This window comes from Elgaria multicarinata, chromosome 3, assembly GCF_023053635.1.
Source record: "Elgaria multicarinata webbii isolate HBS135686 ecotype San Diego chromosome 3, rElgMul1.1.pri, whole genome shotgun sequence".
In the NCBI taxonomy this organism is placed as follows: Eukaryota; Metazoa; Chordata; class Lepidosauria; order Squamata; family Anguidae; genus Elgaria; species Elgaria multicarinata.
In genome coordinates, this window is record NC_086173.1 from 165,402,609 (window position 1) to 165,415,130 (window position 12,522).

At 45.6% G+C, this 12,522-nt stretch overlaps 1 protein-coding gene across 1 annotated transcript in view; it reads left to right on the forward strand.

The window, feature by feature from the left end:
* The window catches only part of LOC134395744 (zinc finger protein 208-like), a 59,022-nt gene that overhangs the window by 18,636 nt on the left and 27,864 nt on the right, over positions 1–12,522 (forward strand). The window contains exons 6-7 of the mRNA XM_063121907.1: positions 7,423–7,438; positions 8,503–9,791. Coding sequence (XP_062977977.1) covers positions 7,423–7,438; positions 8,503–9,791 — 1,305 coding nt within the window. The remainder of the gene's footprint in view (positions 1–7,422; positions 7,439–8,502; positions 9,792–12,522) is intronic.

Genomic DNA, 12,522 nt, shown 5'->3' on the forward strand with positions numbered 1-12,522 from the left:
CTTGACCAGGCAGCAAAAGCAGTTCTGCTAAGAAAAATTCTGTGCAAAAGTGCAGTTTTTGAAAAGGGTGGGGGGTGGGGGATAACAGAAGTATCTGTTCTTACTTTAAGAAATTATGCCATGAGGCAGGGGGAAGAATACATTAAAAAGAGAACATGCATTCATCAGCAGACATAAAAACATCGGCATTTTCTTCTAAAGAAAAAAGTTAATGAGAACACAGCTCCCCTCTTCTCGAGCGCGGGAAAGGTGAAGAGTAAACCGATCAAGCACATATGCGCATCCCTATTAACAACTAAAAAAAAATTAAAAATGGGAAAGGCAAAAGAGGAAAGGAATGAGGAAAATGGAACCCACCCACCTGCCCTCTCCTCGCTCGCGGGAAAGTTGATGATTAAAGATGAATGCTGCTGTTCGCACCTGAAATAGTATCGGAAGTCGAAAGGCAACAAAATAAGTCTGGGCGGAGCAGGGCAGGGAGGAAAGAGCGAATAATTGTTACACACGTCGGAAGAAGGAACGCCTTAAATTCACTTAAGACGGAGTAAATAACAGCGCTCAAAAGCCGGGAAACTGCGATTTGAAAGTAAGCCTGTGTGTCTCGATGAGCTTCGGGGCGCACTCCAGACGCACGCAAGCGCCTTCACAACGACGTGTAGATCTGGCCCAGGTTCCCCATATATACAAATGACACCTGCTGAAATTCCCTTTTCAATACAACTGTTAAAGATACAGGAGCCCTGTCCTCCTTTTCATAGGGTCACCCTACACCTATGGAGTGCTGAAATGGACACTATTAACTTGCAAACAAGCTAAATGTATCTGTTTTAGCGCCACTGAGGACTACGGAGTGATTTAATTTTAATCCCCCCCTTCCAAAAATAGCTCCTGGATCTCCGCAGTTGCGCATCCTGTCTTATGGGGTGGAGCTCAGACAGGCTAGTCTGGAATCCCTAACAATTTAACGTAACGAGGATGTTTCTTTTGATTTCCCCGTGAAGAAAGGCCTCTGCTTCTTCCGCCTCGCCTCATCTCCTGGTTGGAAGAAGAGGAGCAGCAATTTGCCCGGCATGGACCAGCAGGCAATGTGCTTTGATTTGTGGCGAAAATGTCTCTTGCCTGCTTCCCTGAGCAGGCGGGTCGGTTTCCACAGATGTGTTTTACGTAACTCATAATGACCGATTTGAAGACTTGCCTTTTCCGGCAGGCCTCCTCAAATGAATGCGAAATCGAGAATTTTTAAGATGTGTTGATTCTTGTACTAATGTTGTTCCCTGCCTCGATCCAAAGGGAGAGGCGGGTAAGAAATAAATATTATATTGTATTATTATTATTATTATTATTATTATTATTATTATTATTATTATTTATGAAGATGATGATGATGATGTGAAATCTTGAAGTGTCCTGCAAGGCGGTCTTTGGTGGTTTCACATTATTATTATTATTATTATTATTATTATTATAATATTTATTTGTATCCCGCCTTTTGCTCAAGGCGGCCTTACAAAATTTAAAAACATATCCATTTTAAACCTAGGGAAAGAAATGAACAACAATTTAAATAAATAAATTTTAAAAATACAATATTAAAACATTAAACATTTAAAACACACAACAATTTTACAAGATCTTAACATAGATGGAGGGCCAGATTATTCTCCAAAGGCCTGTCGGAACAAACAAGTTTTTGCCTGCTTCCAGAAGCCCACCAAGGAGGGAGCCAGTCTAGCTTCCCCGGGAAGAGAGTTCCAGAGCACTGGAGCAGCCACCGAGAAGGCCCTCTCCCATGTTCCCACCAAGCGCGCCTGTGAAGATGGTGGGACTGAAAGAAGGGCTTCTCCAGAAGATCTCAAAGCATGGGCAGGCTCATAAGGGAGAATACGGTCTTTCAGATAACCTGGTCCCTCACCGTTGTTTTTCCTGCAGAGAGTCTGTTTTACACATAAGGGCTTCTCTGTCAAGGGTTGGCCACCCTGTGGCATCTAAGGGGAGAGTGTTGAAAGTCCTAGACAAACAGGAGGACAAGCTGTGTGTGAGGAGATGTGGAGAGGAGCCCCCACACACACTTCTCGGTCTCACCTGCCTCAATCCTGGACATTGCTAGGTCCCTGTGGCATTCCTGTCTCTTTACCAGTGAGAATATCTTCTCCATAATTCCTTTCCCACAGCATGCAACACCTTTCACCACGCACAGTACCGCTGCCACCAGGACCTTTACCTCACCCAATACCTTTATTTCATGAGATGTGAGGACACAATGGCTTTTATTCTAACCTCTATAGCGTCCCTGTTACTTTGCCCTTTTGTAGTCACGAGCTGTTGGCATAGGATTTTATAAAACATAGAAATAGTTATTACTTCCAGCATTAAGATGTTAAACTGTAAATAAATCACTAAAAGCTAATACATCCTCTCCCCACGACTTAATTACCACTTTAATCCCGTAACACAAATCCTAGTCAGTACCTGTCTCTTCACAAACCCTATCCAAACTCTTCCCTATCCAAACTATGCAAGCCTGTGTGCACCAGTTGCTGGGGAACATGGGTAGGAGGGTGCTGTTGCACCGTGTTCTGCTTTGTTGGTCCCCGGTCGACAGCTGGTTGGCCACTGTGTGAACGGAGTGCTGGACTAGATGGGCCCTCGGTCTGATCCAGAATAATAATAATAATAATAATAATAATAATAATAATAATAATAATAATAATATTTCTTACCCGCCTCTCCATTCTGATCGAGGTGGGGAACAGCGACAAATATAACATTCATAAAACTGAATTAAAACATAATATACATTGTTAAAACATCCTAAAAACATCCTAAAAACATCCTAAAATTCCACTGGATAGGAATAATAATAAATTTAGAATGGTTCTTCTTATATTCTCTGGGCCCGGAGCTGCGTGTTTTGTTGCCGGGTGGCTGCCGGCAACTGCACCTTCTGCGATCGACGTTATCTGGGGCTGGTCTCCCTTCCGATGCTGCAGGTGAGGCAGGTGCAGGTGAGGCAGGAAGCCCTGTGTTGGTCTTTCCAGAACCTCGTCCACAGACAAGCCCTTGTGTGGCCTCTCCCGGGACGCTGTAGGTATCTTCAAATGCTGCATCATCTGGGTGGAATCATCGTAGCCCTGGGCCAGGCATGACACCCACTGTATACTTTTTTTCACCATCACAGGCAGCAGAAAAACGTCTCTGAAGAGTCCCAGATCCGCTCCTCTTTGCAGTGAAGTGGAAGGAACTGCTCTGCTCTCAGTTCAGGTGAGGGAGACTTGTCCTTCAGCGGCGGAGGTGACCCAAGGGTGGGTTCCTCCTCCCGTTTGCTCTGGAGGCGGGCTTATGCAAATGATGTCTGGCGTGGTCCCTTGCAAGGGAAGGAGGCTTCCTCAGCTCCGCTCCTGCCTGCTTCAAAGCAAGGGGGCTTTCACAGTGCGAACCTTCTATACCACGCTAGCAGAGGGGCTCAGAGTTTGTTTACCGGGAAGTTGTTATGATCCTGATAAGGGAAGCTTCTACTGCATGTCTGCTGTGGGCCCCATGAAGGGGAGAACCGGAACTGGCCACAAAGAGCGGCCCAGCTTCCACCCCCACCTCCCAAGTAGAGAGCATCATCCCTTCGTCCGGCAATGGGGGCAATTCCCCTGTGAGAAGGAGATGTCCAGGCCTGGCCATTGGAGGAGAGACTGAACCAACTGGACATGTTTAGCCCGGAGAAGAGAAGATGGAGGGGAGACATGAGAGCACTCTTCAAATACTTAAAACGTTGTCACACAGAGGAGGGCCAGGATCTCTTCTCGATCCTCCCAGAGTGCAGGACACGGAATAATGGGCTCACGTTATAGGAAGCCAGATTCCAGCTGGACATCAGGAAAAACTTCCTGACTGTTAGAGCAGTACGGCAATGGAATCAGTTACCTAGGGAGGTTGTGGCCTCTCCCACACTAGAGGCCTTCAAGAGGCAGCTGGACAACCATCTGTCGGGGATGCTTTAGGGTGGATTCCTGCATTGAGCAGGGGGTTGGACTCGATGGCCTTGTGGGCCCCTTCCAACTCTGCTGTTCTATGATTCTATGATTTGCTCCTGCTGGGCTACTTCCTGGGAAGGAGACACGACTGGCGTCCCAGACAGGAGCACCCTCCTTTCCGCAGGCAGGAAGGCCAACTCTCCCACCCAGGAGAGAAAACCAGATCTGGCCGCCAAGAGGGTCCTGGTGCCTGGACTCTTTTCTTGTAAGGAGACTCAATATTCCTGGCACCCCAGCTCAGGTAAGGGAGGGATCGTTGCGGGGAGCTGAAAGGGACGGACTGAGGGCTTCCTTCTTTGCTACAACGTTCAAAGGAATGGACTTGTTTAGCCTGGCAGTTCTCCAGCTGCCTCTTGAAGGCCTCTAGTGTGGCAGAGCCCACCACCTCCCTAGGTCACTGGTTCCATTGTCGCACTGCTCTAACAGTCAGGAAGTTTTGCCTGATGTCCAGCCGGAATCTGGCTCCCTGTAACTTGAGCACGTTATTCAGTGTCCTGCACTCTGGGAGGATCGAGAAGAGATCCTGGCCCTAGAAATGTAATAAATAATTAAATAAATATCATGTCTCTCCTCAGTCTTCTCTTCTCCAGGCTCTTCCCTTCAGCTTGGTGATGAGAACCCGTTCTTCTTTTTCCAGGTTCCCGTGTCCTTTGAGGAAGTGGCAGTGCATTTTTCCCGGGAGGAGTGGCGTCTCCTGGCTCCAGGCCAGAGGGCTCTGTACAGGGAAGTCATGCTGGAGAATTATGGGAACGTGGCCTTTCTGGGTAAGGATCCCCCTTTCCCCTTTCTCGATAGAGGCTGAAAGATCTGAATTCCCGTTCTTCTCACTACTTACCAGTAAAGTTGTGGCCAAAGTGGGCGTCCATGGCCAGTGACCCTCCCTTGGCCATTGCCAGTGGCCCTCCCTTCAGAGTCCTTTGCACACAATTCGCCGTGATTGCACAGTATAACGCCGATGTGATGAAGCTCTTAGATACTCCAAATTCAAGTTAACCTGCTTAATCTACTAGTTTTAATAAAGACAGTAATCTTAAGTCTCTTAAAATCGTATCTCCTTTCACTCTCCACACCACTGACAATGCTCACTGACACTCCCAACTCCCCACCCACTAACCAACGAAACTCCCCCATTTAGACTCCTCCCCCTTTCACAGCATCATCAGCCACACCCACTCCGTCCAACATTCTGCACTCACTAGACGCACAAAGCCCAGACATACCTAAGGGAACAGAACTGTGGGGTAATGCCACAGCTTCCCTCTACACCAGCCTTCCTCAACCTGGGGCGCTCCAGATGTGTTGGACTGCCTCTCCCAGAATGCCCCAGCCAGCTGGCTGGGGCATTCTGGGAGTTGTAGTCCAACACATCTGGAGCGCCCCAGGTTGAGGAAGGCTGCGTCTACACGGTTACCCACCTGGCACTTCAGTCTTAGCCGGACATGCAGCAAACACCAGATGGAGAATTCCAGGTCCATCCTGCACCCTCCCCACCTGTTGCTTTCCTATTCTAAAATATCTTGCCTTGCTTCTCTTTGGCTCAGTTGCGACAACACGTCAGCCCACGCAGTGTGAAAACTCCACTCAACGGTTGAGTTGATAGGGGGTGCTCTCCACACAACACATTCTAACTCCACCGTTGTGTGACTGTGAGCTCCCATGGAGTTGAGTAAAATCCATCGTGATGTTTGATTGACAGTTCCTCCACCCTCTTTCCTCCCACGGTCCTCCAGAGAGTATCCCATCAGCCATTGCTGCAAAAAAACAGTCCCAGCGGCTCTCCTAGAGCGGCACTTGCTCCTTTCGCCGCTCTTGCCAGGGAACTCTGTAGTCAGTGGGAAAAGTCAACGCAACGGAAAATTCCATGGAGCCCACCACACAACAGTTGTGCAGGAACTCTCCTCTGCACAGCGTGGATATTCCGCGTGAAGTGTTTTCCAAAAACGCTCCACCATTACGTGGAGTTTCCCCGCCAGACAACAGATTTCTCAACGGTGGTGTGAAAACTCCGCCATGGAGTTCTAGAACCACCGTTGAGAAACGTGTTGTCTGAACTGAGACGTTGTCTTTTCTTTGGGATGGTGGTTGGAGGACACAGAAGGCGTCATTTGGCATTTCTGAATATCTTTGCAGTCGCAAATGCCATAAATAACAAGTTACGTTTTTGTTCCCCCTTGAAGAAGGGCCTCTGATGCCCCAAAATCACCTCATCTCCTGGCTTAAAGAGAAGGGAGAATGGTTTCTCCAGGAGAGAACTACAGGTAAGTCCGTAGATATATCATGAGTGTGTGTGTGCATGTGTGTGTATTATTTCCGTTTTGGCAGTATCCAGTGATAGACCTATGTAAACCAGGCCCATTCACTTCAATGGGCCCACTCTGTGTAGGACTACCAGTGGATACTGCTCTGTATATCCCAGCTTACTAGAAGTGACATCTAAAATGGATTACAACAATAAAAATACAATAAAACATTTTCTTTTAAAGAAAATTCTTACTGTCTTTTAAAGTCATCAGCAAGAAAAAGAGATGAAATCAGGATCCCCTCCAAAAGCTAGATTAAATATATTTTATTCAGATTTTATTCAGATTTTGGAGGTTACCAGAGTATGGACAACTGAAGCTAGGTTATCCCTGTCCAGATAGGCAGCCTTCCTCAACCTGGGGCGCTCCAGATGTGTTGGACTGCATTTCCCAGAATTCTGGGAGTTGTAGTCCAACACATCTGGAGCGCCCCAGGTTGAGGAAGGCTGAGATAGGGGCATAGCTGGGCCACCAAACGGAGTTGGTAGAAAGCACTCTGTGCCACCGAGGCCACCTGAGCCTCAAATGACAGAGATGGTTCTAGAAGAACCCCTAAGCTATGAACCTGCTGCTTCAGGAGGAATGCAACCCCATCCAGAACCGGTTGAACAACCACCATCTGACCACCTACAACTAATTAATAGGGACTCAGGGTTTTTCCCATTTTGGTATTTTTCTTCCCTTTCTGAGCCCACACCATACTAGAGATGTAAAATTTCCAGAAATTTTGAAGCCAGGGGGGAAAAAAACCCCCATTTTTCCCATTTGGGGGTGGGGGGGATTTTTGGAAAAATTGAAATAATGCAATATTAGCACTTTTTACAGAATGAAAGTCACTTTGTTACTTTCCGAACATAAAATGTAATTATGTCCAAGTTAGTTTGGCATAAAATTATTATATTTGGTATATTAAAAGTGCAGTGTATTCAAATAATTATTACAAATTGAATTTACTTTTTTAAAACTTTTTTTAATTTTTTGGTAACAAATGGAGCTACAAGCTCCTGAACTGTTAGGAACACCTGGACTGTAAGGGACTTCTTTGGTTCTGCCAGTTTATGAGCAGGCAAAAAACATTTAAAACAACAACAACAGAGGAAACCATCAACATTAGTAACAAAGAAAATTATTTATGTCTCCACAGTGTCAAGCAGACATAAAGCACCCATTCCCATAAAAAGAATTGAAAAAAAGCGGGGGACCAAGATTCAATGAATATGTATGAAATTTAATCAGACTCATTTCCTGAGCTGCAGCTATCACTATCAGTTTTAGTCTCTGCTTCAGTGGCAGTGCTGCCCCCTAGAGGCAGAAATGCATCTTGCTCTTGCACTGGAGAGTTGTAGTCTCAGTTTGCAACCTAGGACTTGCTTGTCCTTGGTGCACAGACATTGTAATAATCTGATACTGTACAGTTTTTAGAAATCATTTGGAGAAGTAAATATCTGAACACCTTGTCTTAAACATTTCATTCATCATGCTGAAATAAAATATCCCATAATCCAATTTTTCTTTATGTTTTCCAATTTTGGGGGGGGAAAACAAAAAAGACTTCAGGAAAAAATCAGGGGGGAAACGGTTATCTCCAGATTTTTCTGGTTTTTTTCTGGGTCTTCACATCTCTACAGAATTTCTCATTGCAAAATCATATGGTACTTGATACCATAGGAGGCGAAAAAACAAGCACATCTGTGCCAAGTGAACTCAAACAGGAAACGGTCCCAAAGGGAATTCATTTTATTGCCTGAGAAATTAGGGTATTTGAAACCTAAATGAGATTTCAGCAAGGAAAGGGTAGAATTTTGGAGATGTTGAAATAAGAGAAAGAGCTGTTCAGGTTCGAACCCTGTTGTGATCTTTGGTCTCTGCCTTGAATTTCTAACAGGATTTTGTGTTTCTCTCCCCCCCCCCCCCCGCAAAATAGGTGAGAGGCAGGACAATGAATCTGTGGTGTCATTGGGAGCAAACCAGCATGAAGTGAGAAAAGATACATTTGGAAATCAAAGGGAACCAGCACGCTTCAGTCAACTTACTGAACTTAAAGGTATCAATACAGAAGAGAAGCCATATGAATGTATGGAATGTGGGAAGAGGTTCAGTGGTATTGAGAGTCTTAATTCACATCAAAGAACCCACACAGGGGAGAAACCATATAAATGTATGGAATGTGGAAAGAGCTTCAGTGATAGTAGACGTCTAGCTAATCATCAAAGAATCCATACTGGGGAGAAACCATTTCAGTGTATGGAATGCGGAAAGAGCTACAGTAAAAATAATTGTCTACGTAGACATCAAAGAACCCACGCAGGGGAGAAACCATTTCAATGTATGGAATGTGGAAAGAGCTTCAGTGAAAATGGAAGTCTAGCTCATCATCAAAGAATCCACACTGGGGAGAAACCGTTTCAATGTATGGAATGTGGAAAAAACTTTGCTCGACGAATGTATCTCACTTTACATGAAAGAATCCACACAGGGGAGAAACCATATCAATGTGTGGAGTGCGGAAAGAGCTTCAGTGTGAGAAGTAGTCTTGTTTCACATAAAAGGACCCACACAGGGGAGAAACCATTTAAATGTATGGAATGTGGAAAGAGCTTCAGCGATAGTGGAAGTCTAGCTTATCATGAAAGTATCCACACAGGGGAGAAACCATATCAATGCGTGGAGTGCGGAAAGAGCTTCAGGGTGAGCCGTAGTCTTGAGTCACATAAAAGGACCCACACAGGGGAGAAACCATTTAAATGTATGGAATGCGGAAAGAGCTTCAGGGTGAGGAGTAGTCTTGCATCACATAAAAGGACCCACACAAGGGAGAAACCATTTCAATGTATGGAATGCGGAAAGGGCTTCATCAAAAGCACCAGCCTTGCTTTACATCAGAGATTCCACACAGGGGAGAAACCATATATATGTATGGAATGTGGAAGGAGCTTCACTCGGAGGGCGAACCTTACTGCACATCAAAGAACCCACACTGGGGAGAAACCATTTAAATGCCAGGAATGTGGACAGAGCTTCAGCAGGGGTGGAGGCCTTACTAAACACCAAAGAACCCACACAGGAGAGAAACCTTATCAGTGTAAGGAGTGTGGGAAGAGCTTCAGGAATAGTGGAAACTTAAATGTACATGAAAGTACTCATAGGGATGAGAAGCCATATCAATGCAGCGAGTGTGGAAAAAGCTTCAGTCATAAGAGATACCTTAAAATACATCAGAGGATCCACTCAGGGGAGAAACCATATAAATGTATGGAGTGTGGAAAAGGCTTCTATGCGAGCTCAGTCCTTAATGTACACCAACGTACTCACACAGGGGAGAAACCTTTTAAATGCTTGGAGTGTGGAAAGAGCTACAGTATGAGATTTCAACTTCATATTCATCAAAGAATTCACACAGGGGAGAAACCTTTTAAGTGCTGGGAGTGTGGAAAGAGCTTCACCAAGAATCAATACCTTACTGCACATGAGAGAGCCCACACAGGGGAGAAACCATATAAATGTTTGGAGTGTGGGAAGAGCTTCAATCAATCCTCATCACTTAGGGGACATCAGAGAACCCATACAAGGGAGATGCCATATACACAATCTGAGCATGGAAAGCACTTAGAATCATAGAATAGTAGAGTTGGAAGGGGCCTAAAAGGCCATCAAGTCCAACCCCCTGCTCAATGCAGGAATCCACCCTAAAGCGTACCTGACAGATGGCTGTCCAGCTGTCTCTTGAAGGCCTCTAGTGTGGGAGAGCCCACAACCTCCCTAGGTCACTGGTTCCATTGTCGTACTGTTCTAACAGGAGGATCGAGAAGAGATCCTGGCCCTCCTCTGTGTGACAGCCTTTCAAGTATTTGAAGAGTGCTATCATGTCTCCCCTCCATCTTCTCTTCTCCAGGCTAAACATGCCCAGTTCTTTCAGTCTCTCTTCATAGGGCTTTGTTTCCAGACCCCTGATCAACCTAGTTACCCTCCTCTACACCCGCTCCAGCTTGTCTGCATCCTTCTTGAAGTGTGGAGCCGAGAACTGGACGCAATACTCTAGATGAGGGCTAACCAGGGCTGAATAGAGAGGAACCAGTACCTCATTTAGTAGAAGACAAATAAGCTAGCTTAATGAGGAGGACTGACCATCCAGTTCAATCTGACATTGCTAGTAGAATTCTGGGCCACCTGTTGATAAGGTATAATGAAGAAGTTTTTTTCTGAACTGTCTTTGTTTCGCTTTAGATCTTTGCTAACTTTTAACTGGTTAAGACGCTGCTGTGTATAAATATACTTGCTTTTCACACTGCCAGAAGAGAAGTTGTGTCTGTAGGACTTTCTTCATACAGTTCTATTTTTATCCTTGAAATCACTTTTTGCCTTTTTCTAGCACAGTAAGGGTGCAACCCTATGGATTTTTTGACAGAAAAATGTCCTACAATTCCCAGCATGTGCCAGCAAGCATTACCCACCCTTCCCCAACCTGGTGCCCCCCCAGATGTTTTGGATTTCAACTCCCATCAGCCCCAATCGTCATAAGTGCTGGGAGTTGTCATGCAAAACATCTGAAGGGCACCAGGTTGGGGAAGAATGGATTAGAGTATTTAGTCATCATGACATAATCTCAAAAGTTTGTGGGGGCTTTGAAACACTTCCCACACTCTGAGCATTTCTGTAGTTTTTCCTCTGTATGAATGCTTTTGTGGGATTTTGGGTTCCTGCTCTCACTGAAGAGGTACTTTTAGTGGGTGGTTCATCTGTCCGGCGAGTTGATATTTGCCCTGTCCTGGACGAGGTTGCACTCCCCCTAAAGGATCGGGTCTGTAGTTTGGGGGTGCTCTTGGATCCAGGACTGTCACTTGAGGCACAGGTGAACTCAGTGGCAAAGAGCCCCTTTTATCAGCTTAGGTTGATATACCAACTACGCCCTTATCTGGACAGAGATAGCCTAGCTACAGTGATCCATGTTCTGATAACCTCTCGTTTGGATTACTGCAATGCGTTATACGTGGGGCTGCCTTTGAAAACGGTCCGGAAGCTTCCGCTGGTACAAAACAAGGCAGCCCGTTTACTAACAGGGACTGGCCGGCGAGATCACATTACGCCAGTACTTCTACAACTTCATTGGCTGCCAGTCCAGGTCCGGGTCCGATTCAAAGTGCTGGTATTGACATTTAAAGCCCTAAATGGTTTGGGGCCAGGTTATTTGAAGGAACGCCTCCTCCCATATGTACCTGCCCTGACCTTAAGATCGTCTACAGGGGCCCTTCTCCGTGAGCCCCTGCCAAAGGAAGTGAGGCAGGTGGCTACTACGAGCAGGGCCTTCTCCGCTGTGGCACCCCGGTTGTGGAACGAGCTCCCCAGAGAGGTCCGCCTGGCACCTACACTGTACTCCTTTTGTTACCAGCTGAAGACTTTTTTATTCTCTCAGTATTTTATCACTTAATTTTAACTTAAATTTAAATTTTACTGTTTTAACTCTGTATTTTAATCTTATATCAATTTTGCTGTGTGGTTTTATCCTGGTTGTGCTTTTTATACTGTATTTTGTATTTGTGCTTTTAACCTGTTGGTTGTTTTATGATGGTTTTAATTTTTGTGAACCGCCCAGAGAGCTTCGGCTACTGGGCGGTATAAAAATGTAATAAATAAATAAATAAATAAATAAGAGCAGTTAAGCAACCGCTTTCAGCTACTGGAGACTGAGACTGGAGGACAGTCTGCAGAGGGGACACCAGGCAACAGTGAACAAGAGGCAGAAGGTCGGTCGACCAAGAAGAAGAGAAGAGTAGCCGTTGTGGGAGACTCCCTGCTGCATGGGATTAAAACCAAAGTATGTCGTGAAGACCCATGGACTCGCCAGATGTGCTGTCTCCCTGGAGCACAGATTAGAGATGTTACTGAAGGGTTACCGAAACTCATAAAGTCCACGGACACATACCCTTTTCTTCTCATCCACGTGGGAACAAATGATGTCGCCAAGCAGAGCTACGAAGAAATCATTTCAGACTTTGAAGTTCTGGGAAGGAAACTGAAGAACTTTGGGGCCCAGGTAGTTTTCTCATCCATCCTCCCAGTTCTTAGAAGAGGATTAGAAAGGGAAAGAAAAATTCTCTGGGTGAACGACTGGCTACGAAGGTGGTGCCGACTTGGGAGTTTTGGATTCTTGGACCATGGGCTACGCTACTTGGAAGATGGACTGCTGGCAAGGGATGGGT